Here is a 27066-nt window from a genome sequence, read left to right as displayed (position 1 = left end):
TTTTTCTTAATGATTTATATCAAGCTGTGTATTTAATGTCTGTCGATATTCTTACGTTTGGAATCATAAGTGTAATATACAAAGTCATTCATCCAATACGATCATTGAGCTCGACACAGTTTTTAATCAGAAAACAAATACAAAAGTTTGCGACGATGGCAGATATGCCCATTAACAGCATCGCACCACGGAAAATGTCTTTTGGTATTAATGGAAAATTAAATGGTTTGGAAAATAAGACGCCTTTTCTGATCGGTGTGTCTGGTGGCACAGCCAGTGGAAAAGTGAGTACCATGATATTGACTTTTCCGAATAACCGAATCAATGTTACTTGATACTTTACAAATAATATTAATCTTTTTTTACTTAACCTCCACGGTGAGTGTGCATTCTTAGAGGAATATTCGTAAAAATTGTTCCTCGAAATTTCAGTCGACTGTCTGTAATCGTATTATGGAAAAATTAGGACAGGTTGATATGGACCACATGCAACGACAAGTAGTTTGTATTTCGCAAGATAGTTTTTACAGAGATCTTTCACCGGCCGAAAAACGCAAAGCCGAGAAAGGTCAATATAATTTCGACCATCCTGATGCATTTAACAATGATTTGATACTTCAGACGTTACAAGATATATTGGCTGGTGTCAAATGTGAAATACCTGCTTATGATTATAGAACAAATAGTTTGTATGTGTTGCTATTACTTTTACGTTATATATGTTGTGATATCACAAATCAATGATTTCATTAATTTTCAGAATAAAAGAAAAAATTACAACAATCTATCCTGCAGATGTAGTTTTATTCGAAGGGATTTTAGTATTCTATTTTCCAAAAATACGTGATTTATTTCATATGAAATTGTTTGTAGATACAGATTCAGACACTAGGTTGGCTAGAAGAGGTAACATTGAGAAAACACATTTATATATATATATATATATATATATATATATATCTTGACTTTCCTTTACACTTTTATATATTGTAATAATTTTAAACTGTTAAGTAAATATTCAAATTTATTCTAACAGTACCAAGAGATATAAATGAAAGAGGAAGAGATTTGGATTATGTATTGAATCAGTACATGAATTTTGTAAAACCTGCATTTGAAGAGTTTTGCTTACCTACAAAAAAATTTGCCGATGTAATTATTCCCAGAGGTGCGGATAACACAGGTAAACAATAGTATACATATAACAATATATAATTATGATATGCAAACTATATTTTCAAGCACATATAGCTGTATATATACAGGGTGAATGAAAAATATTATGATGAACTTGTTAAAAATACTTTTTTATAATTCTGCTTTAAGAAAACTGTAGTTTGATCTAATTACTAGAATCACTTTGTATATATATATATATATTACATACATATTGTATCAAAATATTTTATCATACCATTTTAATATTTGGTACATAACCAGGATTATTAACTGATTCATAGATGTAAATTATGCATTCTACCATAACTTTAATTCATTTTCATCCAATCTGCACCTAATTTATGAAATTCAACAATTGTGGCTTTATAACAATAACAGTTTCATTTGTTTTGTATTTTTATAAAAAGATTAACACTAACGTTTTTGTGTTTTCAAAAACTGTATTTTTTATTCAATATAATTTAGATGCAGATCTGGAATAATAAGGCAGCTTAAATTTTTATTATTTGTACATGTCCATATAGCTATTTATGGGTGCTGCCTGGTATTAAAGGGCTGCTAAAACATGCTGTCTTTTAAGTTAGGACAACGTTTACAGTCATATAAAAAAGTACATGGTTTGGTTGTTGTATGTTTGCAGTGGCAATAGATCTTATAGTGTACCACATCTGGGACATTTTGCGTTTGAAAAAGGCTGAAAACTCATCCGGGCAGCATCCATACAACTACCAACGTAGGCGTACTTCAACTTCATCTGACACGCTCAGCAGATGATCTAAGCATGACATGCTCACTTATAAGCACCACACTTTTTCATATATATCATACATTTATGTATAATCAAGTTTACAGTAACTTTCAGATTTTTATTTTAAGTACTTAATACTTCTCTTATACCTTAATAACATTGTATTTGTATTACGTTTATATATCGAGCAACAAACGATATCATTTTTGAAAAGTGTATCTGCTTCCATTATATCCTTGCATGAGGTGAAATTAATTTTACACTATACCAAAAATCTCCAAATATTGTAATTCCAATCAAGCATAATTATTCAAATTTATACTTATGGCTAATATAATAGAAAGCTTTGAGTATTACTTACGTATACATAAATTGTATTGTGCACGTTATTAAAGATGGAAACTTTTTTTTATATAATATACCCTAAACCAGTTCAATGCTTTGCGCATCTATGTAAACGCGAACTAAAATATTTTACAAGACCATTTAAGTCTGCATAAAGCATTCATTGTTAACATAATTCTCTATAATGTGATATTTTTAACTTAAGTTTGTGCATTATACATATACTATCATACGTGATGTTTAATCGCATTGTCTTGTAAGGTGCTAATCACTTTATTCAACACTCATTTCTTAAATGCTCAAATTATTTTAATCCCACTAAAAGATATCATTCTTTTACAGGACATTTACAGTTTGAATTATGTAATTTGATATGCCATTTGTTTAGATTGTAAAATGAAATAATAATAAAGAAACTAAGGTGACGAAACATACAACCTTTAACCATTTACTTATTTTTGATATTTTGTTACAGTGGCGATAGACTTGATTGTGCAACACATAAGAGACTTCTTAAGCAACAGGGGTAGGGTTACAGTGGAACCTGAAATTTCATTAAACAAAACAGAAATACTGTCCAAGAGGCCACATTAACTATTGAAAGATTTAAAGCTTGATAGAAAATAAGTTCAATAATTTCTTTTTCTATTTTTTTTTCATTACTCCTAGTACTCGTGTATGTTTTAATGTAGAAATTCTACATTAAATTAGTGATAATTGAGGTGATATAATGAGATTTTTGGAATATATGCAATGATCTATTTTTTCGTTATATTTTAACACTGTTCGCAAATGTATAAATTCATAACTACTGTTAAACAATCCAAAACCTTAGGTACAAAGTGTTAATATCAAATATTAATATAATACATTTTACTGTGTGCAGAAGGCTATATTATATAGAATAAATTTGTAAAAATATTTTAGCAAAAGTTTAGGTGTTAAATAACAATTATAAACAATAAGGTTTCTGTAATATGAATATTAATTGACAACAATAATATAAAAAATTATTTTTGCTGCTGCGATATTTGTTTATTATATAGTTATATACATTGTATATTTAAATATTACATAGGATATAAAATCATGAAGTGCTTAAATATAAAAGTTATTATTGTTATTGTGTTTATATTTAACAGTGATTTGTATAAGATTAATTTATTTATTAATTATTGATAGTACAGTTCTAAATTCATTCCATCATGAATTTCATCTGAATTATTAAATTAAGGAAAAATGTTAAAAATTTGGCTACATCGTGTGACAATATAAAAGTATACGTAATCTCAAAGGATACAATCTTGTAATTTTATGTGATCCTTGAAAATGGTATACCATTTCTTTAAAACAATTTTTTCCCAGTGTGTTCCAGTCTGGGCAGCTATTAATTTTTTTAAATCGCCTATCGTATCGTCTGGATTACATTTGACTCTAACCTTTTTCCCAAGACGGTCATTGCATGTTATTTCTAACATTTTCTATTATACAAAGACAAGAAAAATATTGTTTAGGATATTAATTATGTAGATGTAATTTTTATTGCTCCTATATTGCAAACAGTTTCAAGAGTTTATAGGTTAGAATCCGTCTATGATAATAACAGTAACAAATAATAGTGACTTATTATTTTAGAAAATATATACCGAATGTAAAACCTCTGGTAGTTTGTAGAAATAATTTACAAAAATACGTGTATAGAATTCTGTATCTGTACGAATATAATAATAATGTGCAACACTTACTTACAGGATATCGTTATGTTAAAGTTGTTGAGGATAAATGTTCCTTGCCTTAAACTCGTAGCAGGGCAACACACGTTAACAGAACTTGTTGAGAAACTTGAAAATTACGTGCGTATGATATGTTTGTATACAGATTGACAACCAGTCTCATAAAACTGAAAACGATAACCAAACGGCGAAAATGGTACGGATAACATTGACTACAATCTACAACACACCTATCGATTTCTCATACAGCCGATCGAGTCAGAACACAGAATTACGATTCAAGTTTTCCTATGTTTTAGGTCTTATTTTATACACAGTAATTGGAAGCAGAAATAAGAATACAAGAGAACACATTCGCAGTACAATACGTTGTGATATCTGCCATTAGCAAATCCTTCGTGGACGACGATGGCGGAAGCAGCAGATCTTTCCGGCGCTTCTTCTGGACAGAAGATGTCGTCGAAAGTGTTAAGGCAAAAAGCGCAGGAGTTTTTATCCTCGAGAAAATACGCGAACAATTTAGTAGACATAATAGGACAATGGGACGTAAGTTCGAATTTTAAAATCATTTCAATTGAACGAATACATTGAATTTTCAAGGTTATGTCGTTTGTTAAAACTCTTGATCACTGTTCATCAGGAATCCACTTCATCCTGTCTGCTCACAATAGAGACAATATTCGTCGAGGTTTTGAGAAGAGGCGACATGTATCTTGAACGTACGATAGCTCTTACGATTTCAGGTACGTTCGAATATTTTAGTAACTTTTTGTTCTCTGATATTTAACAACATACACATCCCTTGAATTTTCCATCTAATATCGTTGTAATAAACTTACCATGCACTCATATTTTGTGAAAATATTTGTCTGGCCACAAAATTTAAGCGCGATACACAACATTTCGATGTTGCAAATATTTAAGAACACAAAATAGATTTTTCATGGGCTTTCTGAAACAGAGCCAAGTCCGGAAGCAAGATACATCAACTGGTTGAGAAACTGTTATGAAGAAATATGGGAAAAAATACTGCTATCGATAGAGAAATGTCGACCTGTCATTCAACTACAAGCTCTCACCACTGCTATAAAACTGATGGCAGAGGAAGGAAGATATCCATTGGAACCAACTGATAATTTAGGATATTATTTTCCACTTCATCGATTAAAACCTATCTTAATGAGCTTACTAGCACCTGAGAAAGACAATGTCAACTTAATATCTAGATTTCAAGAAATTACAGAGTACCCTGATGCTCTTTATTATACTTGGAAATGTCTTCCCTCTTTGACTCCTAAACGGCAACCACATGGAACTTATATAAAAAATTTATTAGAGCTTATACACAAATCACCATTGCCAAAGAAAAGCGAAGGTACAAATTGGTTGATAGTAATTATTATGATTTTATATGATTTCCAGAAAAACATAAAATTATGTGATTCGTTTTTCAGAGTATGAAATGTCTGAAGATAAAAATTTGCTGTGTAGTACACAACAAGGTAGAATAACTTACATCTTTATAATTTCCTTGCACTAGTATTCATTACTGTGTACCATCATTTTTATGCTCCATTTTCTTATTACTAGACAGCAGAACTTTTGTATGGGATCAAGCAGGATCTAGACGCGCGCTTAATAAAGTTTGGGTTTGCGTTATGCATTGGGAATTAACTCCACAGTTGCATAAGCAATTATTGGTAGTTCTGTTGGAACGGGTGATGCCACATTTAGATAAGCCTGTTCTATTAACAGACTTCCTTATGGATTCTTTGGATGCGGATGGACCTATTGCCTTACTCGCATTACAAGGAGTATTTTTACTAGTTACCAAACACAACTTGGAATACCCGAATATATTTACCAAACTTTACTCTATGTTCGAACCAGAAATCTTTCATACAAAGTACAAAGCTCGTTTATTTTATTTATCCGATCTTTTTCTTAGTTCAACGTAAGTATTCGTGGTAATATAAGATATATATGTTGCTTCATAATTATATCGAGATTACAATGTGTTTCTACTTATTTCTAGGCACTTACCTGAAGCATTAGTTGCTGCTTTTGCCAAACGACTAGCGCGTTTGACTCTTGTTGCCCCTCCCGAAGATATTCTTATCATATTACATTTTGTTGGTAATCTTCTGCTTAGACATCCTGGGCTAAAACGGCTGATTGATCATCCACAAGGTGGAGAAATTACAACAGAGGAGAGTAATGGTGCCGGAGATCCATTCTTAATGGAAGAACGAGATCCATTGTTAAGTAATGCTCTCTTTAGTAGTCTTTGGGAAATCAAAGCCCTTCAATGGCATATCATACCAAGTATCGCAAGCGCTGCTCGCTTTATTCGCGAACCACTTCCGTCAGTTGAATACAATATGGCATCGACACTAGAACGCACCGGAGGGTATCTATTCGATCGTGAATTAAAAAACAAAGTTAAAGATATTATGTTGACATTTGAGAGGCCCAATTCTATGGCATTACCGAAAGGTGAAAGATTACTACAGTATTGGCAGTTAACGACAATGCACTGACTGACAACATTTGTATTATGCATCCCGTGTGCATAACGTCGTACAATATGCACTGTTGTCGAGCGAAAATATGTAATTTCGATGAACAAAAACAAGCAAAAAGACGCAAAGAAATGAAACAGAAGTTTCCGCGTTTATTTATACCTTAAGAAAACGTGTAATACGATGATATTGCATACTTTTGTATTATTTAAAATCTAAACCTAATTGTAAAGGAATTGATTCGGAATACATTCTTTCACGAGTAACCTGTAGATACATATTTTTAGATTTCCAATCGTGCAGCTATCTAGCATAGTAGCTACTTGTGAATACTACCAGTTTTGTTAAATGGAGCCATTTGTATGCATGGATGTGTGGTAATAAAGTGAAAGATATTTTAATTTAATAGAGATCTCGCGTGTTTAATTCGAAATTGTAATATCTACTTGGTAAATGACATTCAGGTAAGCATAAGTAGATTCTGCAATATAGTTGTATCATGATACAATTTTATATTTTAAAGCAGTATTTAAATAAATCCCTTACTATAATACATTTAAATAAGCACCCTATGTATTATTGCCGATTGTTATGTATAAAAAAATTGTATGTACATAATTAATAGTACTTAATCCGGATAGTGTTATGGATACCGTTTATTTTCCAAAACCTAAAACATCAAAATAATTATCATTTTTAATTATTTGAATATGTTTACTTGTGTACGCTATGCTAGGTAACCGAAATATTGTCTAAATAATTATTTTGTTTATAATATAATATAATGTATAAAAGAATTTACGAACCCGTGTCAATTCCCGCCATTCATCATCTTCTAAAGCATATTTTATTTTCACCAATATATGGCCTGGGATGCGTGGCATTGGTGCTAATAGACACTCTTGTTTGGTGGGCACGTAGTCAACTTGCAAAAGGTCGGCTACCGTTGGTCGTGTTTTTGGATCGTGTTGAAGACATTTACGCATCACATCGATCAGTATTGGTGGCGTCGGTAAAACTTCGGCATGATCTTCTCTCGACGGTAACGTTGTAGGAAAAGAAATGTTTAGTTTCGGATTGGTGATTGCGTTCACTTTAGCCCATTGTGAACGAATGTGATGAAATGGTGTATGACCATACACTAAACTATACAATATGCATCCTAACGACCACACATCTGACTTAAAAGTAATCTGTGCAATGAATATGTATGCATTACTATTCATAATTATTAACTAGTTAATTGCAAAAATTAATTTTATATACCTTGTACTTGACATTTTGCGTAGGAGAATCTGAACTTCCTCCAATGTCCATTAATGCTTCTGGGCTGATATAATTCAGGGTACCTATTGGACAGTTTTTTACAACAGATGTCATGTCTGCATTCATATTTGAAGCAATTCCAAAATCTATAAGCTTCAATCTTCCCTTTACTAATAAAAAGTTTGCTGGCTTTAAGTCAGAATGAATTACCCCTGGAAGATGTAAAAACACCTAAAGATGTTTCTCATAGTAAGATAATCATTTGCATCTACTCTAGGAGATTTACCATTATCATGTATATGTTTGACTGCTGTTAACATTTCTGTCCAATAATAAAGAACCATTGTAAGAGAAATGTGTCTCTCTTGCGACATCGTTTTTAGGAGTCGACTGAGATCAGTATCTCCCATTTCCATTACCACGTATACCATGGGATACTTGATATCACTGCAATAAAAAGCTTAAATGTAAACGTCAGTACATGTATGCACCTGGAATATATGTTTACAAAATAATTTCTTACTAGTCGAACATTCTAACAATGCATGGTGCTTGTAATTTATGCAGCATTGAAATTTCTTCCAAGCATCCCTGAGCCGAATCCTTGTCCATGCGATTAAGATATACACATTTAATAGCGCACAGTTCGAGAGAAGATAAATCTTGTACTCTTAAAACTTCTCCACTCATTCCTTGACCAAGCAAACCTAAAATTAAGTACTCTTTTCCTTTTACAAAAATTGTTCTAGAGTGCTTTGGTTTGAGAACATTAGGTGGTATCGAAAACTGTACATTCGGTACAGTGTCCATGGATCTCTTTGGCTCTGGCTGTTGAATTTGATTATTAACTGTCAGATATTGATTTTGAGAATTACTACTGATCTGTTTCAGAGTATCTTTGCTCTCCTTATTAAAACGAGAACCACATGCTGATTCTGGTAACATTTTTTGTAGTTTTGCTTCTTTATCTTCTGTATTTGGGTACTTATTTTCCTTTACCTGTTCGTTTGTACCTGAATCCAATTGTGCAGGATTTTCGGATGCTTCAAACGTTCGTTCGCTTATACTTGTTTTTTGATTTAAATTCTTATTGCATCTTCGATTTTCAATAGTAGGCATTTCTTCATTTACTTTAGATAATTGAAATCCTTCTAACAGATGTCTATTTGAGGCATTGCTATGTACATAACTTCCCATATCTGCTAAAGGCTGTTTACGTTTAGTCTCTGAATTCAAATACCTGCAATTAAATCTTATTTTAAGGAACAAATCATAGTATACATACATATTTCAGATCAATTTTATACCTTGGAGTTTCACGTTTAGTTATGCTTGGAGTGAAGTAAACAGAATTTTTGGGTGTCTGCATAGTGTCTTTAATTTTAACATTTTTACCTTGCAATGGGGTCTGCCTAATGTTATTAAAAGACATATGGCTTGAAACTGTGGCTGGTGTTAATCCAAGACTTTTTGTTTCAAATGCTTTACTTTGCGGAGTTTGAGCAATATTTCTGCGAGAGAAACATGGATCTGGATGCAAAGAACAAGGTACGTGTTTTAGAGGAGTCTGGAGCACCAAATGATCAATGGAATTTATTAATGTATCATTCTCTAATATTCCTAATTTATTATCTTCTGTATCTGCTGCTTTAGAATCCAATTTTTCCACTTTTATGTTTGTATTCTGCAAAGTACAACTTCCAGATTGTGATATATTTTCAGAATGCTGAGATCCAAAAACTATAGAGTCAACTTCATTGTTATTTGCTTTACATTTGTCTATAGATTGAACATCACCTTTACATGCCTGTTCCTTGTTTGACTGTCTCCTAATATCTGCATTAACCATATGTATATTTTTACGCCTATTTTGAGCATAAGTATTTTCACAATTTGATTGTATATGATTTGGTTGCTCACATTTTATGTGTTTTTCATCTTTTGTATTATATTCATTTTCATGTAGTTTTGAACACTGTTGTGATATTTTGTGTTCACATTTCTTATCAGTATCAACTTCCGCATTGACAGAGCGTGTTGAACTGTGACTATCGTGTTTTATATCTTTGTATTTACTATCATATGAATCTACATTATCAAAATAATTATGTACAGAGATATGTACTTCTGCAGTTTTGTTGTTTGGTTTATATTCTACGTTGTTACAGACCAACAAAGGTTCAATTGGTTTTGAGGCTGCACTTACAGATGAAGTTTTACCAGTTGGTTGTAAATTAGTATCATACTTCGTATTAGGTAAAGGTAATGATTCGTTTAACTTATTTTCAAAACTATCATCTTGTGGCAAAGGCTGAGGCTCATCAACATCTGATTCAGTATCAGAATCCTGTGCTTTATCTTCGCTTTCATCATCATCACTTTCATAAAAATGTAATAGCTCTTTCACGCGTATCGGTTGAAATTTTGGTCGCGAGTTTGTGTGATTTTGGAAATCCATGGTATTCAACTCTGTCGTATCTTTCGTCGAAAGATTCGACATTCTTCCAATTGTAAACAAACCACACTAATTGTTTCAGCAATCCCAAGTGAAATTGTAATCGTAGCATGCACAATCTAACGTCACATAAAAATATTAACCATTCTTAAACGATATAATATTTCCTAAGAGTTATTAAAGACTCTAGAGAACTGGTCAGTCTTTGTTGACCCGAAAGCATTGTCAAATGTATACAATACACAACACGTTTGTAAAACTACAAAGTTGATATTTGTGATTCCAGACTTTGATTTGTATTGTACTGGTTTTCCGTTCACATGGTGTGTAATGTAAAGTTTACATCAAATTTGAATTCTAAACATGCAATGTCATTGGTTGATTCTGACAGTGTTGCACGACCCACTACGCAACCGTATACAAAACAGTGTGGCCACTATGCACATAATACTAGTTTGAAAACCTGGCGCGTATCTAAAAGAGATACAAAACGTTAATTTAAGCGTTAAGTATAAAATACTAAGTACAAAATAACGAACATTATCTAATCAATTTACTGTATACATATTATTTTATATAACAGCACACAGTATTTTTATCATAGCGTCGCATTTTGTCAACTTCTTTGATATCGCGTTCCTATCCCCACTAATCCCTGCGTAACCAATCATGAAACAACGAGTCGCAGGCCAATAAAAAGTAATGCCTATTACTTGATAGCGGTGAACTGCATCCCTCGAATTGTGAGATACTAAAAAGAGAAAGTTATAATTACTAGAATTCATGTTTATTTTTGTATTTTCTATACTCGTACTGGAAAATGCAACTATTTTGACCTTTGCTATAAAATAAAACTTAGAACTTATACACAATATGTTGCCGGAAAAATAACAAACAGTTATAATTTTTAAAGTATGTAAATTAAAATTTACTTATCAAGTCGAACTTTATTTGAAATTCTCAACACTTAACTCTTAATAGTAGATATTAAAATAATTTCAAAGGTAAACTTTTAGAATATTTCGTAGTTTTATTAAATTGATCAAAATTATAATCCAAAAAAAATTTACATGAGTAAAATACACTATTGGAAATATACATTGAAAAAACACAAAACTGTATTTATCGAAAATTGTTTTGGAATTTAATAGACGATACAATGGGAAATATTGTCATTCTTTCTTTCTTTTTTAAACATCACCTTTAAATACCACAAATTTTAGTTTAAAGCTTAAATATAATTCTTAAAATGAAAGAAAAATAATAAATTTAATGATATTTAACTTATTCGATTTAATATAGACAACAATTTTGAATACCTATCGTAATTGTAATATAAAAACCATTGTAGTAATGACTTCTATTTCTCTATATTAAAATATACACTGCCTATGTTAGATACGTATAACGTCCAAAAATTGTTTGGAATTTTCATTTTGCTAGAATCTCGCTAAACGTTACACATAAGTCTTCCAAGAACTGCGGTAGTAAAGAAGATTATGTAGAGTAGCGTGCAGTTTACGACTTTGAACATAATCCGTTTCTTTCAATTTCTTTTATCTGAGCTTTATTAAGATAAACCAAGTATAAATAAATTGCTTCTTCCACAGTTTAAGTCCGTATCATCTTAGTTAAATTAAATTAAATTTAACACGTTATCAATTCATGTATCATTCGTCTTGTTTGAGTAGTCAGAATCCAATGCTATCCGTTCCCCTGGTTTTCACAATCAATTTTCGACTGTCATCTTCTTTATATATAGAAACTAATAGATAGCAATCTCGAAGATGCGAAAGTCAACTAAACGGATATATTCTATTCATGATCCTCGTCTGCTCTCTTACATCCTAATAATTAACCTAAGTATGCATTTCACCGTTTGCTTTAATGGACAAGACTTGATGTAACGATACATATATAATTTTCAACACGAAAGGAAAATTGTTACTAGAATTGAAATAAAGACGAGCGTGGCGCTTAACGAGCATTAGAACTTTCATATATCACTCTTTAGTCTTTTCGGCATACTATAAATACCGTGGAAAAACCCGAAAAGTGTAGAGTGCTGTGTTTAATGTCGTAGTCGATAGTCGAACAAAACAATTAGTTTTCCAGCGCCTTTTCTAAGATGTATAAAGAGCGATATAAAAAATAATATTTCATTTAATCCTTAGGGACGAAATTAGGAATTGTATCATGATTAATGAAAAAAATGTTCTAGGCTATGTCGTAACGCTCTTAACGTTTTCCGTTATTGTAGTTAAGACCCCGCAATGGTGTTTTAAACGTTGACGCAGATTGTTGTTGAATCTGATACGCTAAAGGATGAATTTTAAAGCCATATAACCTAGAAAAACATAATTTTTCTCTTTAAACATTTGCAAACATATAAACCATACTCTATAACTTTAGTGTTTTGTCTTACCTAGGTACAAATTGATTTGTTGTACGTTTTGGTCGATACTCTGGGTGAACCATAAAAAGCATATGTGGAAATCCAGTCCCAAAATATGCTCCATCAGTATGATGATGTCGTGAACTTTTTGGTGTATAAACATCCATACATTTAGGACAATAACTTTTTACCATTGCCTCTCCAGGAACATCGCTCAAGCCTAATGGCAGCATCATCTGGCATTCACAATAAACACGTGGACAATGACCAAAATCACCGGCCTGATATTTCTCAACCATTTGAGCAATGCCTCGATTAGTAAGAATATATCGGGCATGTATCAACCCATATAGCAACTCTGCAGCTTGCTCAACCAGTTCATTTTGATTTGGATGTTCTCCCATTTCATCATCTAAATTAACAGATATACACACTAAAATAATTTTGATATTTATGCCGCCACTAACTAATAATTAATTACCCGGCTCGAGATCAAGTATCATATCTAAAGCTTGTCTATAATGTGGTACTTGCTCATTTAGTCCAGTTAAATTAAATTTATCTTGTATATAATCCTCATCAACCTGTAAGAACCGTAGCATTAATTAATCCATAAATAACATTTTGTAGCAGAAATAAACTTACTACATTACACCAATGCATTCTGTTTCGATAAAAACGAAACGTTTTATCAAACTCTGTAATGCTATTATGAGAATCGCTTCGTAAAATAAACAGTATAAACGTGTTAACCTCGGCTGAATGGGTGGGCTTCCAAAGAGAGCGCAAAATGAACGATGGACTGATACAAGATTTTGAGATGTAACGAGCTTACCTCGCAGAAAAACTCATTGCCCCGGAGGTTGCAGAACCACGAGATCCAGGATACCTCCTCGGAACTGCTCATATTCCTGTAGACGAAGAAAAACCTCTAGAAAAGACCTTTTCTGTTGGACAGTGAATCGTCGCGTTGAAAGAGCGCAGGTCGTAGATCGCAGGTTTCGTCGCAGGTTTCGTGTCGCAGGTCGCAGGTCGCGTGTAGAAAATACGTGATGATACGTGCGCGGAAAAAGTTCGCGAATATAACTACCTGATATACCACATAATAACGCGTACGTATAGAGTATAGACAATGGCGTATAGTTGCGGCGCTTGGTGCACACGCCTGGCATTGGCAATTGGTTAGAAAGGCGCCAACGAGAGTACACTGGAGCACTGTGACGAGAGGAGGGGGAGGGGATAGAGTGAGAGGGAACGGCAAATGGAGTTTTCACTTTACTAGGTGAGATGTCCGACGTTACGGCCCGTGCCACCGAATTCACCTACCACGTTTTCATGGTCATTGCTCTATCATCAATCGATTTTTTAGCACTATTTACAATCTGAAACAGCTAGGAAGCATATTACTCGAGAAAAAGCCTAGCAGAACCAACGAAAACCCCAAAATAAACAGCCATTACAGCTTACCTTTTGGTGCTTTGATTAGCCACGCTTGCTCCTCCCAACGATATAGATAGCGCTGTCGCTGTCGTGGTTCACAGTCTTCGCCACCTTCCGGCTCTTTTTCGCATGCACAATATGTATGTATGATAATGTATGTATGTAATGCATGCATATATGTATGTGGGTACAACGTTAATTTTGTTTAACCCTTTCGATCGAAGAGAATTTCATCATTACAAATTATTCGTAGAGTATAAATGCTCTACGAATTCCAGACAACTATTGATTTCAACGAAACTCGTTACCTAGCTGTTCAAAGAATTTTCAGCAATGACCATTATCCTCTGCGTTGACCAATGAACGATCGATGCACCGTTTTTTAGTTACTAACTTGTATCAGTATTTTATTATTGTCACTTTACATTATTAGCAACACAGGAATCGATACAATTCCACGATTTATTGTTATTTTTGTATGATTTGTATTCAATAATCCAAAAAATTTAACACCGATCCACATGTTTCAATTTCTAGTCACGTGACCCTGCTTCTTAGCAACGTCAAACAAAGCTAGCCTAATCTTGTATGTATGTACGAAAACATACATATGTATTTTATTTTTCTCACGACATGTAATTGCATGCTTCACATTGAGTTGGATTGTGCTCATGAACTTCGATACGAGTGTATGGTGCTGTATTATGTGTTCTACATTGCTTGTTTAGTACGCATGGATTTGAAAAACATGGTTTTCGCGAATCTTACTGTTATGTTTCAAAAACTAACACGAAACAATACAACAGTAGAAGCCTGTGTTAAAAATACGTAACGAAATTTGTAAGACCACAAATACGAAACCAAGATGTGATTGCAGCAAATTATGTACAGTTTAGTCATTTCCGAATAAATGGGTAAGGCTAGGTGGAGGACAGAATGTAGAAAACAATTATACATTCATTTCTTATCAGTTTGATTTATCTGAAACTTGGCTGTATGTTACAAAACATTAACATTAACAACGGTATAGATAAACTCAAATTGTTATTTATACGATTGCCTTGTTAATTTGTTGTTAAACCTATCTGTTTTCAGATGCATATGTGGTTTTGGTTTGGAGATGATTTAGGCAGTTTTTTTCTATCAGGGTATAATGTAGTCACAACTTCTGGTTTTATTTGCACTTGCATAGGCTTATCAGCACTTGCAATATTATATGAGGGTATGAAGATTTTACAAATTAAATTACAACAAAATAACATAGCTCGTATTAGAAAGCAGAAAGCTATGACATCAGAAAATTGTTCGTTGCTCTCTAGACTGTCTTCAAAGTCCATTAGAATACAATTTCCATCACAGTGGTATGTAATATTCCTCGGACACTTTAATGTATTTATACCAGGATATTTAAAAATCGGGTGGCACATTATATATTATATATATTATTATATTATTATATTATATATATTATTATATTATTATATTATATATAAAATATATTATCATATTCCTTTATTACTTACTTTCATAACTTATATAATGCTTACTAATAGATCAATTTTAGTATTTCAGAGTTATAATATAATATATGATGCCACCCGATAAAAGAACAAATGTGACCCACTGGGTGTATTACCCTGGTGTGAACTTGTTACACAGAAAAAAGTAATATTACTATGTAATTGTAGAACATAAATATCATATATTATTTTTTTAGTATGTGTTGGTCCATGTGGTGTCTTCAAGTATTTCATTGGTCTATACATACGCTTCTGGGTTATATTTTAATGTTGGCTGTTATGTCTTATAACATATATATTAATGTAGCTATTGTGTTGGGAGGATGCCTCGGGTACTGGATTTTTGGCCCGAACCTCATAGAGCTCAATCTGCAAAAATTTTATGAGAAACAGAAGTTATTAAACTGCGAGGAAGAATGTGCAGGTAACACTTCATATACATTTATCATAAATATCATAGATACCTCATGCTATTTGTAATAATTTATAGACAATATTGTAAATGAGAGAATAGGATCAACTGTTTCCATTGTTGCTGAACAGCTAGTGACTGAAGCTACCGTTGAAGTTCATGTGCCAAGAGATGTATAAATCACAATTAACACAATAAGAAATAGTGTAATAAGTAGAGATCTACCTCTTGTTAAGATACAAGATATTTTATTTTATACACACGTATTGTAAACAAAAATATATAATGTTACATAAAAAGAAATTGCACAAAAATAAAAAAATATATACAATCTAATACTTTTTAGATACATGTAGCTAACATCATAATGTTATAATTATTTGTATAGTGGAGAAAAAGGTTTTTATTCAAATAAGCGCTTGTGACATGTACTGTTTCCTAACAAATAATGTTCGTAAGGATTTAGTGAAGTAATTTGTATTCCACAGAGCCAGCAGAACTTAGTATTGCAATGAGTGCATTCCATTTTATTGCATCCATCTATTTTCTCAATCATAGTTCGACATTTTGGACATGGCTTAGCACATCTCTGTAAATATTATTATGTTCCATGAAATTTCTAATATTAGTAGTAACCTTGTATATACCTTTAAATATTCATTTGTTAGGTGTTGTTCAACAAGTTTCTCTATTTGCTTTCTACCATATGTCTTTACTAGTAACTGTTTTTTATATTTATCACCACTTTCATATTCTTGAATAAGTTTCTCTTTATTCTTTAATCCTATAGGACATAACATTTCACCATGATAACACTAAAACATAAATACATTCAAATAATTATTCTTAGTGTGTACATTAAATTATATAATTACGTACCTGGTAACAGTAGGTACAAAAACAGTAGCCACAATTGTAACAGATAGCTGATTCATTATCTATATCTTTTATAAATGCATATTGACATTTATTACGTGGACAGTAAATTAAATTTTCTATATTACGTAATGCTATTTGTAATAATCTCTTATCATATTTTGAAAATAAATTCGAACACAAATTTTTTATGTCATTAATAGAAATAAATTTACTACAACCAAAGTTAGGGCATATTATAATGTGTTCAATGAAATCATTCATTTTTACAGTAATGTATTCTTCTATACATTTTCTGCAAAAAATATGGCCACAATTTTCAAGTTCCGCACATTCTTTTCCAGAATATGTATCAAAGCATATGTTGCAAGAAAAAAAATTTTGTTTAAATATAGTTTCGCGTTGTTGTTTGTCATAGTTTATTAAAAACTGTAGTGGTTCAAGAAATAATATATTACACACTGCTCTTACATCATATTGATATGACCAATTTAAATTAAAATATCTTGATATATTATGATACATCAAATACAATAGTGAAATATCCAATGTATCTTTGATATGAAGAAAATTAAGAAGCTCGTTCCTTAAAAATTCAAACCATAAAAATAATATCTCCTGCCCTTTATTATCTGACCATATGTCATCTAATTTTTGACAAATACAAGATAGTTGCCAAGAAGAAAGCCATGATGAAATAACATAAAACTTTGGTGGATTGTTGGCAGGATAATCATGAGGAAGTTGAATGTAAACTTTAATAGGCGGTAAGTATTTGATGAAATATTTAAAAGTTTTGATTTTGTTGCATGTACTAATTGTCTTCAATTTTAATGAACCATTCTCAACTTTAGGAAATATATTGTAATAACATTGTATCATACTATCTTTGATATAAGAAAATTCATTAGAATAGTAAATGGTTGAAAGCGATAACATTTCGTTTTCTTGTCGCCAGTCACTTGACTGTCTCGTCATTCTTCACAAATTTTCGAAATCTGTACAATGGCAACAAGATTTAATACACACTATATGATATAATATATAAATCGTAACATATAAACGATTTGATATAACCACTATTTGTTCATTCTATGCACGTCTTTTTATGAACTTGTTATTTATATTTAGCATAATTGCGTGAAAGAAATGAATTATAAATACTTCAAGTCAATGAAATAAATATTGTATGTAAACATTGTATGTATTTTTTTTTATTTGCGGCATGTTCAGACTAAACTATATTAGGTGTTCCAGAGTTACTGTAGGAACGAAAAATAGATGATTTCTGAGATAATTTGAAAAAATATTTTTATTTAGTTAAACGTATACAATTAACAATCAGTACAATGATAAATTAATTCAACTTATTTTTATGAAATATCTAAGCAGGTAAATTGAGGAAATTTTTTAGCAATCAGTTATCTTCATAGTTTTTATTAAAGCATGTGGCTCTTTTCTTTTTTGCAGAATCATGATTTCTAATGATACGTTATTCAAACTGTACGAACTTTACGAAACATGTACATACATAATATAGTTGTTGAGTTCAAACATGCACCGCGTGAACTTCATTTAGGCACCACCATAGAAAAGAAATAATCGAAATACATACAGGTAACAAAATGATGTTATCTTATAAATGACGTAATAAATTCTTTTGATTTTAATTCATTATGAATAAGAGCAAAGTAAAATTAACAAAATACACAATGATGTTTTAAAGTTCATTCCGAAGAAGAACTTCGAAAATCTTACATTACTTTCACATTACTTTTTTATGTAACAGCGAAACGGATACGAACAAGTACATAACGGTTTATAACAATTCCGAAAATGACAGAGGTTGTAGCGAATCATACTCTTCATAGTGGTATTTTTCATCCTGTTCTTCGACAATGGCAGTCGCCAAACGTGGAGATTACTGTCAGCAATCTTATGTATCCGATTTTCATTTCGTAAGTTCAATTCATAACCTACCGCTTCAAATCATGCAGTAACACAAGTATACATGCATAGGGTATGCAGGGAAATTTAAAATATTCCTACCCATAGACACATGATCAGATGAGCATGCAGTTTCATAGTAAAATAACATTAAATTAAACAAAATATTAATACTTGAGAAATTAACATATGTTCAAGTAAAGGAAAAATGGCTGAAAGTAATTATTAAAATCTTTATGTATTAATGACAGAACAAAAGCATGAATATGTATTTATAACTAGGTTAGAAGTTTATGTAAAAATATTTATTAGACATTATTTTTCAGAGATGAGCAGGATGCTAAAGATCCTATTACTAGCATGCCAGGCGTTTATCGGCATGGCATTAATCAATTGCATAAAATACTGCAACCATTGGTTTCTAAGGGACTGCAATCGATATTATTGTTCGGAGTATCAAAACACTTGAAAAAGGTAAGTACTGTACACAAAATGTTTGATAATAAGTGAATTTAGATTGATTTTTTTATAGGATCATATTGGAAGCAATGCTGATAGTTCAAAGAATCCAATTATTCAAGCTGTGCCTTTAATACGGCAATGGTTTCCAAATTTATTGATAGCATGTGATGTTTGTTTATGTGCTTACACTATTCATGGTCATTGTGGAATCTTGAATGAAGATGGAAGCATAAATAATAAAGCTAGTATTTCAAGAATTTCAGAGGTTGCCCTTGCATATGCAAAAGCTGGTAAAATAATTTTGTTCTTTAAAATTTAAATGAATGTGTTATATCATTAACTCTTTTGCTGGTGTTGGTATATAGCAAAGAATGTTCATAAGGAACATTCACTTCACAGCAAAAGAGTTAAATGTAATTAACTTTCCACTCATGAAATTGATGAATAAAGGAGCGCAAATCGTGGCTCCATCGGACATGATGGATGGAAGAATAGGTGCGATAAAACAGAAATTGGCTTCAGCTGGATTGTCAAACAAAGTTGCAGTATTATCTTATGCTGTCAAATTTGCATCTGGCTTTTATGGTCCTTTTAGAGATGCATCGCAATCGGCACCCAAGTTTGGGGACAGAAAATGTTACCAATTGCCTCCAGGAAGCAATGGACTAGCTGCTAGAGCTGCTGTTAGCATTTTATTATCTTGTTTTTAAAAATTCATTTGCGTTTATAATATATTCCACATGTCTTTTATAGGCCAGAGATGTTGCCGAAGGAGCTGATATGCTCATGGTAAAACCAGGCTTAGCATATTTGGATGTAGTTAGGCACACAAAAGATTCACATCCACAGTATCCAATGTTCGTCTACCAAGTTTCAGGAGAATATGCCATGTTGTATCATGGCGCTCAGAATGGTGCAATTAATTTAGAGAATGTTTTAAATGAAGTTCTTCTATCTATGAGAAGAGCAGGGGCTGATTGTATTATAACATATTTTACACCATTAATTTTGGATATGTTACAACCGAAGAGCAAATATTAAAAGTGTTACAAGAAATGTACTTAATATGTACACAATTAAGGTGGTGTTTAATGTTTTAAATAAAGACATGGTACTTGTAGATATGTTTTGAAAGATTCTGTAAAAAGATATGTTTGCATTAATCTTGTTAATCAAACCTGAAGTCAAATCCCGTTAGATTTAAGTCTTTTGGATCAGGATTATAAAAGAGTTCTAATGGTATACGTCGAATTGAAAATTAATTATAATACAAGTTTTTTTTACCAATGTTTTAAGAATTATAATTCGTATTTAAATACACTGTAAAACAATTTCCATTTTACATTAGAATTGAAAGATTAAGCCTCAAGTAGTGAAATAAAACGATTTTCACGTAGCTATTTGTAAAGTCTTATAAAAAAGAATATAAATGCTATCATACAATTTTGGTATCAGTATTCATTTTTCAAAATTTCCGTATTTTTATGGGTGTATATGTATATCTCTTGAACATTTGATAACGTGTACAAACGAATGAAAATATCCTTCTATGTTGCGTGAGTTTTGATCCAACATCAATCTACCCAATGACAAATGTAGATTGTACTCGAAATTTCCAGAAGTACAACACCGTTGTGACGTGGGCCTATCGATGCTAGCCAACTGTAAGCATGTGGACCAATCAACGTTGGCGTTTCCACTGATGCGGATTCACCCAGACCAATCGAGAGAGGCCACGACGAAATCTTTTCGTTAATATCCCGGCACGGAATCGGTTTGTAGTCAGTTACTCCTTGTTATTCATTCAAGTTATATCGAATTGGAGAGATTTTTTACTCAAAAGAGAAGAAACTAAGCGCACACTTAATTTTCGAAGTGGTAAGCATCGAATTAAAGTTCACTTAATTTTAATAATGCCGATATATTGCCAATGTTCGTATTTGAAAGATTTCATCGACCGTTGAGTATACGAGGATACTAAACTTGCCACGTCTCGCTAGAAAAGTGTATACGTTCCAAGCACGTTTGATTAGAATAGAAATTTTCTTTTCTTTGCCACTATTTTTACCATACATACAATTTTCCTAACAATTGCAGAATTTTGTGATAGTTTTTGTGAAGTATTTGTCAGTGTGTACCGCACAACGCTATACATATCGAATTGCATGCTTGTCGGAATTTGGTATGCCGTTAACCGATTATTTAAATTGGAACTATCGTTCTTATCAGCATGATTTAGCGTTAACGTAATAAATTTATCGTGTAGTTAAACATTTTTTCATTTGATATTTTAAAATTTTTCTCATTCAGTGAATGACATATAATATTTGACATATGTTTTACAGGACAGTCTTTATTTAAAGAAGAATGAAAGGAGCTAAAGCTCTAATTTTGTTGGGCTTAATAGCCCTTTCTTCTACGAAGGAAGAGAAGCAGAAGGAAGATATTGGAACTGTCATTGGAATTGACTTGGGCACAACTTATTCTTGGTATATGACAAAATATTATTCGTCACAGAATGGCTCTTAGTAATATGGAAGAAGATATTTTTATCAAATATTTACTTATTTCAGTGTCGGTGTATATAAAAATGGGAGAGCAGAAATTATAGCTAATGATCAAGGAAACAGAATCACACCTTCATATGTAGCGTTCACTGCTGATGGTGAACGTCTAATTGGAGATGCTGCAAAGAATCAATTGACCACAAATCCAGAAAATACAGTCTTTGATGCCAAACGGTTGATTGGTAGGGAGTGGTCAGAATCTACTGTACAGCATGACATCAAGTTCTTCCCATTTAAAGTAATTGAAAAGAACAGCAAACCATATATAAGAGTGTCTGTCAATGGCGAAGATAAAATCTTTGCTCCCGAAGAAATCTCTGCCATGGTTCTTGGTAAAATGAAGGAAACAGCAGAGGCGTATTTGGGCAAAAAAGTTACTCATGCAGTCGTTACTGTACCAGCTTACTTCAACGATGCTCAGAGACAAGTAAGCAAAAACTATAAACTGCTGTCGACTATAGACATAAGTTCAGATTGATAATTAGATAGAGAACTAAAATATAGATATAACTTGTTCTAAATTAGCAATTATTTTTATTTAGGCTACCAAAGATGCAGGCACTATCTCAGGACTTGTTGTTATGAGAATCATTAATGAACCTACAGCAGCTGCGATCGCTTATGGTTTGGACAAAAAAGATGGAGAAAAGAACATTTTGGTCTTTGATTTGGGTGGTGGTACCTTTGATGTCAGTTTGCTTACAATCGATAATGGAGTATTCGAAGTAGTGGCAACAAATGGAGACACTCACTTGGGTGGCGAAGATTTCGATCAACGTGTAATGGATCATTTCACCAAACTATACAAGAAGAAGAAAGGCAAAGATATTCGCAAGGACAGTAGAGCATTGCAGAAATTACGTCGTGAAGTTGAGAAGGCTAAGAGAGCTCTTAGTGCTAGTCACCAAGTATGAAAAAATTTCTCTGTACAATTGATTCACGTAAAATAGACATAGATACTAATTGTAGTGCATGTTTATCATTTTATAGGTAAGGATTGAGATTGAGTCGTTCTTCGAGGGCGAAGACTTCTCCGAGACGTTAACCCGTGCCAAATTTGAAGAATTGAATATGGATCTGTTCCGAAGCACTTTGAAACCTGTACAGAAGGTTTTAGTAGACTCTGATATGCACAAAAAGGATGTCGATGAAATTGTACTTGTTGGTGGATCTACCAGAATTCCCAAAGTTCAACAATTAGTCAAGGAATTCTTTGGCGGCAAAGAACCATCTCGGGGTATTAATCCCGACGAAGCTGTTGCATATGGTGCTGCAGTTCAGGCTGGAGTACTATCCGGAGAACAAGACACAGATGCCATTGTACTGCTGGATGTGAACCCACTTACCATGGGTATTGAAACCGTCGGTGGTGTAATGACCAAACTTATTCCTAGGTAAAAATACGTTCCCCATTTACATTGGTTTTTTTTCAATAATTTTCTTCGTTATCCCAAATATTAATCCATAACATTCTATTTTGTTGTTACTATAGAAATACCGTAATTCCAACCAAGAAGTCTCAAATTTTCTCTACCGCATCCGATCACCAGCACACAGTGACCATTCAAGTATATGAAGGTGAACGTCCAATGACGAAAGATAACCATCTTCTCGGTAAATTCGACCTGACCGGAATTCCACCAGCACCACGAGGAATTCCACAAATTGAGGTCACGTTCGAGATCGATGCTAATGGTATTCTCCAAGTGTCCGCTGAAGACAAAGGAACCGGGAACCGCGAAAAGATTGTCATCACCAACGACCAGAACAGGCTGACACCCGACGATATCGAGAGAATGATCTCGGACGCTGAGAAATTCGCAGCCGACGATAAGAAATTGAAGGAGCGAGTGGAAGCGCGTAATGAACTCGAATCGTACGCTTATTCCCTAAAGAATCAATTGACCGACAAAGAGAAGCTTGGATCGAAGGTCACCGATGCGGAAAAGGCAAAAATGGAGGAAGCCATCGAAGAGAAAATTAAGTGGTTAGAAGACAACCAGGACACCGATCCGGAAGAATACAAGAAACAGAAGAAGGAACTCAGCGATATCGTTCAGCCAATCATTGTTAAATTGTATCAAGAGCCTGGTGGTGGTATTCCACCAACCGGTGGTGATGAGGATGATTTAAAGGACGAGCTTTAACTAGAAATTAATCCGTACACAGAGTCGTCCTAATTTAGACTGAATTTCCGCCAGTCTCTTACGCGAATGCGGCAGAGATACACCCACGTCGTTGATACGTCGAGTATTTAAGTGAAAGACTGATCGACGAACGTTCGTTACTTATTATGTTGCATTGGAATGAAACGGTACACGGTTCCGTGACGTTCACACACTGTGTATTGGCCCTATAATGTGTTTTGCCACGTAACATAACAGTCTTCTACGTAAGAGAAAGGAAGGCACACTTAATGAAAGGATTTTTACTATCGAGAGAGTAGCTTCTTTGATTCCCGATCAAGACTATGCGCGTTAATTTATTTTACTCAATTCTTTTGTATGTTCTATTACATATACAAATATATAATCGAATAAATACAGTTATGTAACTCACGTTACAAATACGCAGCGTGTACGTGTGAATTAGAGTGATTGTTTGTAAAATGACGAAGTTACTTGCATCTGTTACTGCCTGTAGGAGACTGTATCGTACTATGTACAATATAGTTATCTGTGCGAATGAGAATGTCATATATAAATATATATATATACATATATATATATCAATCTCATCGAAATAAACATTTTTTCAATAAACCATAAAACCCCTCTTTCGATATTAATTATTGTATCTTAATTTAAGCTCGCAAAAGTTAAAAGATATTCACGGACAAATAGACATGCTAAAAATGATTTTTTTCAGCAATATTCAGTTCATTAAATAAAGTTTATTTAGTCAACATGGATTTCTATGGGGCATTCTATATAGTATGTGCATATATCAATGCAGCAGATTCTCCTAAATAATTCCGTACCTTTGGTTTAGTTTTTCATGCCTCAATTTTACCATAATTAATGTTTCTCGGCGACTTTGCGTTCTCTTTTGGAGAAAAAATGAAGCTGCGTTCGATGTCCGTATAACGCTAATTGGAGTAATGGCAAAACGCTCGAACTGTTAGCCAAATTACCGGCAATCGATATTGGCTAACAGTTTGGATGTTTTGCCACTACTCCAAAAATAACTTTAGTTCGAATTTCTGTAACAAGCGACGCCACTTGTCACAAATGGCGCTATCTTAAGAGGATGATTCGTGCCACAATGTGCATATTATCTTATGGTAAAAATGGCAAGAATCACTCTTGCACTGCTGCTTTAACTGTTTAAATGATTTGTGCTCACAATTAAGAACCAACAGCTTGGAGAACAGGAAGAGGGAATCTCACTGTTATAATTTTATGTCCACATTAACAGAGAATAAATTGCAGAATGTTTAAAATATTACATTACTTTTATAATTGTTTTTGTAACATAAAGTTAACGGATCTTTCTTTAGATTTTTTCTTCCAAACCTTTCTATACATCCTTCTCTTTTTCAAACTCTTTTTTAGATCGCCCGCTTTCTTAGCTATTTTTCTACATATACTTTTCCTTCTTAGATCCTTTATGAAGTTTTTTCCTAGATCTATATCTTTCTGGAACCCTTTTTAGCCCTTTGCGCTCGAAGCCATTCTAACTCCAAATCCAAAATATTTTGTCCGATTTACGGTATTTCCGTTTTATTCCACTTTTAACGGATTTTTAAGAAATCTAAACAAACTTGATAATGTAAAAATTATTTTCCAACATGACACGACATTTTTAGTCATTTGCCTCTAAGACGTGTTCTCTAGACCTTCCTCTTCCCGAGTTCCTGTCTCATAATAGGCAATATCAATCCAGTCGATTTATAAGATAACTACCTTGCCAGAGCAAAAAATAAATGTCCATCTTGGAACGAACAGAAGCCAACCGAAACCGTCCGAAATGTGTTAAGGTGAGCTGGGATTCATTAAAAACTGTTTCACGCTTCTGCATAATGTATTCATAACGTTGGAATAGACTGAATTGTGTACGTACGCAGCTCCGCAGGCACAAGTGCTTATTCCTCAGGATTGAAACGCGAGTGGCGGACTACATTTCACGTCTGTTCCGCGAAACTTTTTCGTTAAGAAAGTTTGCAATTTGAAATCTCCTACCGTTTACTTACACGGGGGCACAAAGAGAGCAGCATAGCCGCGCGCCCGGATACAAAAGCACGGCGCAGAGGAAAGAATAAAAGGTACCGTTGTTCCGGCCAAGTTTGTTTCCCTGCTTCCTTCTCTCTGGCACTTTCCTTCGTCTCTCCCCCACCTTCGCTGCTTCGCCCTTTTTGTTTTTACTTTCTCGCTTTTCAGCGAATTTCGTGGCGACGATGTGCGGCGCGGCTTGCGGAGCCCCAGCATTTGTTGCGCGGTGTATGTATTTCCTTCCCCGAAGCAACGTGTTGCCCTTCTTTTTTTTTTTATCAAGTGCGCGTCCGGCACGTTATTGTTTTATTCCCTTGTTGCGGCCATTGTTCGAGTCGGCGATGCAGATTCGCGAAATTCCAACCGACGCCGGAAGCGCAACGCGTCCGAAATTCGCGACTTCGTCGAAAACCGCTTCCTTTCCCGGACTCGTCGTCGGTCGCTCGGCGCAAAATTTTTGCCAAAACTACGGTCTTTATTAAACTATACAGTCATGCTTAATTCATGGTCAGCGATCAAATAAAGAAATTCGTAGCAATTCTGCAATCATGTTTAATTCATGGTTAACGAGAAAATAAAGGGACTCTTATAAACGATATAATATAAAAATCTTAGAAATAATATCTTATAAATAAAGGAACTCTCGTGTTTAATTCGTGTCCAGCGACGAAACAAATAATAATTAACTCTACAATTATATTTAATTCATAATTAACGATGAAGGTAACAGAGATCTTGCGGATCTCCGTGGGAGATATGTCCAGTTTTTATTATTTGATAAATGCAATTGTCGAGCACAGTAGACGGTGTAGATTCTTTTTGCTGCAAAACTTCTCGGGATCACAATTTTTATTAATCGTACAACAGTATTTGTTTCGGTAGGTAACGACAAAATAAAAGAGATCCCGTGGATCTCCAAATGGCAGATTCAGTTTTATCGTTTGCCAAATCGAGTTAACATTTCAGCCAGATCTTCAAACCCATTGAT

At 33.3% G+C, this 27066-nt stretch overlaps 9 protein-coding genes across 18 annotated transcripts; 5 read left to right on the top strand and 4 right to left on the bottom strand.

The window, feature by feature from the left end:
- Window positions 1-35: 35 nt before the first annotated feature.
- On the top strand, window positions 36-3300 carry Uck (Uridine-cytidine kinase). Of its 2 annotated transcripts, none has more exons than XM_076524159.1 (5): window positions 36-284; window positions 433-689; window positions 761-906; window positions 1037-1183; window positions 2748-3300. In XM_076524159.1, the coding sequence occupies exons 1-5, from the start codon at window positions 36-38 to the stop codon at window positions 2864-2866; spliced, it is 918 nt and encodes a 305-aa protein (XP_076380274.1). In that variant the 3' UTR covers window positions 2867-3300. The 2 variants fall into 2 exon arrangements, with proteins under 2 accessions (XP_076380274.1, XP_033340909.1); XM_033485018.2 differs by lacking the exon at window positions 2748-3300 and adding an exon at window positions 1820-2709.
- ubl (Ubiquitin-like protein 5) lies at window positions 3283-4161 on the bottom strand. Of its 2 annotated transcripts, none has more exons than XM_033485453.2 (3): window positions 4022-4161; window positions 3573-3753; window positions 3283-3488 (listed from the first exon to the last, which is right to left on the bottom strand). In XM_033485453.2, exons 2-3 carry the CDS (start codon window positions 3748-3750, stop codon window positions 3445-3447), a joined length of 222 nt encoding a protein of 73 aa, XP_033341344.1. In that variant the 5' UTR covers window positions 3751-3753; window positions 4022-4161; the 3' UTR covers window positions 3283-3444. The 2 variants fall into 2 exon arrangements, with proteins under 2 accessions (XP_033341344.1, XP_033341434.1); XM_033485543.2 differs by having other exon boundaries at window positions 4018-4157.
- Window positions 4162-4396: 235 nt separating this feature from the next.
- Window positions 4397-6933, top strand: LOC117229058 (nucleolar complex protein 4 homolog B). The gene is made up of 6 exons (XM_033485233.2): window positions 4397-4551; window positions 4646-4748; window positions 4967-5380; window positions 5460-5507; window positions 5596-5959; window positions 6041-6933. The coding sequence occupies exons 1-6, from the start codon at window positions 4414-4416 to the stop codon at window positions 6543-6545; spliced, it is 1572 nt and encodes a 523-aa protein (XP_033341124.1). The 5' UTR covers window positions 4397-4413; the 3' UTR covers window positions 6546-6933.
- An 83-nt stretch (window positions 6934-7016) lies between these two features.
- Mps1 (dual specificity protein kinase monopolar spindle 1) lies at window positions 7017-10615 on the bottom strand. The gene is made up of 6 exons (XM_033485128.2): window positions 9101-10615; window positions 8317-9033; window positions 8080-8240; window positions 7794-8005; window positions 7334-7720; window positions 7017-7197 (listed from the first exon to the last, which is right to left on the bottom strand). The coding sequence occupies exons 1-6, from the start codon at window positions 10291-10293 to the stop codon at window positions 7171-7173; spliced, it is 2697 nt and encodes an 898-aa protein (XP_033341019.1). The 5' UTR covers window positions 10294-10615; the 3' UTR covers window positions 7017-7170.
- A 754-nt stretch (window positions 10616-11369) lies between these two features.
- CkIIbeta (casein kinase II subunit beta) lies at window positions 11370-14263 on the bottom strand. Of its 6 annotated transcripts, none has more exons than XM_076524174.1 (5): window positions 14111-14263; window positions 13479-13554; window positions 13125-13227; window positions 12674-13076; window positions 11370-12595 (listed from the first exon to the last, which is right to left on the bottom strand). In XM_076524174.1, the coding sequence occupies exons 2-5, from the start codon at window positions 13548-13550 to the stop codon at window positions 12487-12489; spliced, it is 687 nt and encodes a 228-aa protein (XP_076380289.1). In that variant the 5' UTR covers window positions 13551-13554; window positions 14111-14263; the 3' UTR covers window positions 11370-12486. The 6 variants fall into 6 exon arrangements, with proteins under 6 accessions (XP_076380289.1, XP_076380291.1, XP_076380280.1 ...); XM_076524176.1 differs by having other exon boundaries at window positions 13479-14034; window positions 14111-14201; XM_076524165.1 differs by lacking the exon at window positions 14111-14263 and adding an exon at window positions 13970-14104.
- Window positions 14264-14692: 429 nt separating this feature from the next.
- Window positions 14693-16351, top strand: LOC117229417 (uncharacterized). 2 transcript variants are annotated; one of them, XM_033485858.2, is made up of 4 exons: window positions 14693-14997; window positions 15179-15444; window positions 15801-16027; window positions 16094-16351. In XM_033485858.2, exons 2-4 carry the CDS (start codon window positions 15179-15181, stop codon window positions 16192-16194), a joined length of 594 nt encoding a protein of 197 aa, XP_033341749.2. In that variant the 5' UTR covers window positions 14693-14997; the 3' UTR covers window positions 16195-16351. The 2 variants fall into 2 exon arrangements, with proteins under 2 accessions (XP_033341749.2, XP_033341742.2); XM_033485851.2 differs by having other exon boundaries at window positions 14693-15107.
- LOC117229382 (E3 ubiquitin-protein ligase RNF14) lies at window positions 16244-18177 on the bottom strand. Its single transcript, XM_033485817.2, has 3 exons — window positions 16895-18177; window positions 16663-16830; window positions 16244-16604 (listed from the first exon to the last, which is right to left on the bottom strand). The coding sequence occupies exons 1-3, from the start codon at window positions 17867-17869 to the stop codon at window positions 16419-16421; spliced, it is 1329 nt and encodes a 442-aa protein (XP_033341708.2). The 5' UTR covers window positions 17870-18177; the 3' UTR covers window positions 16244-16418.
- A 536-nt stretch (window positions 18178-18713) lies between these two features.
- On the top strand, window positions 18714-20420 carry Pbgs (Porphobilinogen synthase). Of its 2 annotated transcripts, none has more exons than XM_033485825.2 (5): window positions 18714-18849; window positions 19165-19312; window positions 19371-19590; window positions 19751-19983; window positions 20054-20420. In XM_033485825.2, exons 1-5 carry the CDS (start codon window positions 18728-18730, stop codon window positions 20339-20341), a joined length of 1011 nt encoding a protein of 336 aa, XP_033341716.1. In that variant the 5' UTR covers window positions 18714-18727; the 3' UTR covers window positions 20342-20420. The 2 variants fall into 2 exon arrangements, with proteins under 2 accessions (XP_033341716.1, XP_033341721.1); XM_033485830.2 differs by lacking the exon at window positions 18714-18849 and adding an exon at window positions 18915-19056.
- A 600-nt stretch (window positions 20421-21020) lies between these two features.
- Hsc70-3 (heat shock protein 70 cognate 3) lies at window positions 21021-24637 on the top strand. The gene is made up of 6 exons (XM_033485806.2): window positions 21021-21178; window positions 21646-21789; window positions 21874-22294; window positions 22410-22775; window positions 22858-23261; window positions 23360-24637. Exons 2-6 carry the CDS (start codon window positions 21668-21670, stop codon window positions 24012-24014), a joined length of 1968 nt encoding a protein of 655 aa, XP_033341697.1. The 5' UTR covers window positions 21021-21178; window positions 21646-21667; the 3' UTR covers window positions 24015-24637.
- The last annotated feature ends 2429 nt before the right edge of the window (window positions 24638-27066 follow it).

This window comes from Megalopta genalis, chromosome 1 (genome assembly GCF_051020955.1).
Source record: "Megalopta genalis isolate 19385.01 chromosome 1, iyMegGena1_principal, whole genome shotgun sequence".
NCBI lineage: Eukaryota > Metazoa > Arthropoda > Insecta > Hymenoptera > Halictidae > Megalopta > Megalopta genalis.
Note: the sequence above shows the minus strand (reverse complement) of the source record. Positions and strands in the feature narration are given on the sequence as shown.

Coding starts and splice junctions, on each gene's coding strand:
- Uck (XM_033485018.2), top strand. CDS start 36: ATGTCTGTCGATATTCTTACGTTTGGAATCATAAGTGTAATATACAAA. Junction 285..432: donor GTGGCACAGCCAGTGGAAAA/GTGAGTACCATG, acceptor TCGAAATTTCAG/TCGACTGTCTGTAATCGTAT. Junction 690..760: donor GATTATAGAACAAATAGTTT/GTATGTGTTGCT, acceptor ATTAATTTTCAG/AATAAAAGAAAAAATTACAA.
- ubl (XM_033485453.2), bottom strand. CDS start 3,750: ATGTTAGAAATAACATGCAATGACCGTCTTGGGAAAAAGGTTAGAGTC. Junction 3,489..3,572: donor TCACATAAAATTACAAGATT/GTATCCTTTGAG, acceptor TTAATAATTCAG/ATGAAATTCATGATGGAATG.
- LOC117229058 (XM_033485233.2), top strand. CDS start 4,414: ATGGCGGAAGCAGCAGATCTTTCCGGCGCTTCTTCTGGACAGAAGATG. Junction 4,552..4,645: donor ACATAATAGGACAATGGGAC/GTAAGTTCGAAT, acceptor ACTGTTCATCAG/GAATCCACTTCATCCTGTCT. Junction 5,508..5,595: donor GCTGTGTAGTACACAACAAG/GTAGAATAACTT, acceptor TCTTATTACTAG/ACAGCAGAACTTTTGTATGG.
- Mps1 (XM_033485128.2), bottom strand. CDS start 10,293: ATGTCGAATCTTTCGACGAAAGATACGACAGAGTTGAATACCATGGAT. Junction 8,241..8,316: donor ATTGTTAGAATGTTCGACTA/GTAAGAAATTAT, acceptor TTTTTATTGCAG/TGATATCAAGTATCCCATGG. Junction 8,006..8,079: donor CAAACATATACATGATAATG/GTAAATCTCCTA, acceptor TACATCTTCCAG/GGGTAATTCATTCTGACTTA.
- CkIIbeta (XM_076524165.1), bottom strand. Junction 13,077..13,124: donor GATACTTGATCTCGAGCCGG/GTAATTAATTAT, acceptor AAATTATTTTAG/TGTGTATATCTGTTAATTTA. Junction 12,596..12,673: donor ACAAATCAATTTGTACCTAG/GTAAGACAAAAC, acceptor ATGTTTTTCTAG/GTTATATGGCTTTAAAATTC.
- LOC117229417 (XM_033485858.2), top strand. CDS start 15,179: ATGCATATGTGGTTTTGGTTTGGAGATGATTTAGGCAGTTTTTTTCTA. Junction 15,445..15,800: donor ATACAATTTCCATCACAGTG/GTATGTAATATT, acceptor TTATTTTTTTAG/TATGTGTTGGTCCATGTGGT. Junction 16,028..16,093: donor CTGCGAGGAAGAATGTGCAG/GTAACACTTCAT, acceptor AATAATTTATAG/ACAATATTGTAAATGAGAGA.
- LOC117229382 (XM_033485817.2), bottom strand. CDS start 17,869: ATGACGAGACAGTCAAGTGACTGGCGACAAGAAAACGAAATGTTATCG. Junction 16,831..16,894: donor TTTGTACCTACTGTTACCAG/GTACGTAATTAT, acceptor TTTATGTTTTAG/TGTTATCATGGTGAAATGTT. Junction 16,605..16,662: donor TAACAAATGAATATTTAAAG/GTATATACAAGG, acceptor TAATATTTACAG/AGATGTGCTAAGCCATGTCC.
- Pbgs (XM_033485825.2), top strand. CDS start 18,728: ATGACAGAGGTTGTAGCGAATCATACTCTTCATAGTGGTATTTTTCAT. Junction 19,313..19,370: donor TATCAAAACACTTGAAAAAG/GTAAGTACTGTA, acceptor ATTTTTTTATAG/GATCATATTGGAAGCAATGC. Junction 19,984..20,053: donor GACTAGCTGCTAGAGCTGCT/GTTAGCATTTTA, acceptor TGTCTTTTATAG/GCCAGAGATGTTGCCGAAGG.
- Hsc70-3 (XM_033485806.2), top strand. CDS start 21,668: ATGAAAGGAGCTAAAGCTCTAATTTTGTTGGGCTTAATAGCCCTTTCT. Junction 22,295..22,409: donor TCAACGATGCTCAGAGACAA/GTAAGCAAAAAC, acceptor ATTTTTATTTAG/GCTACCAAAGATGCAGGCAC. Junction 22,776..22,857: donor CTCTTAGTGCTAGTCACCAA/GTATGAAAAAAT, acceptor ATCATTTTATAG/GTAAGGATTGAGATTGAGTC.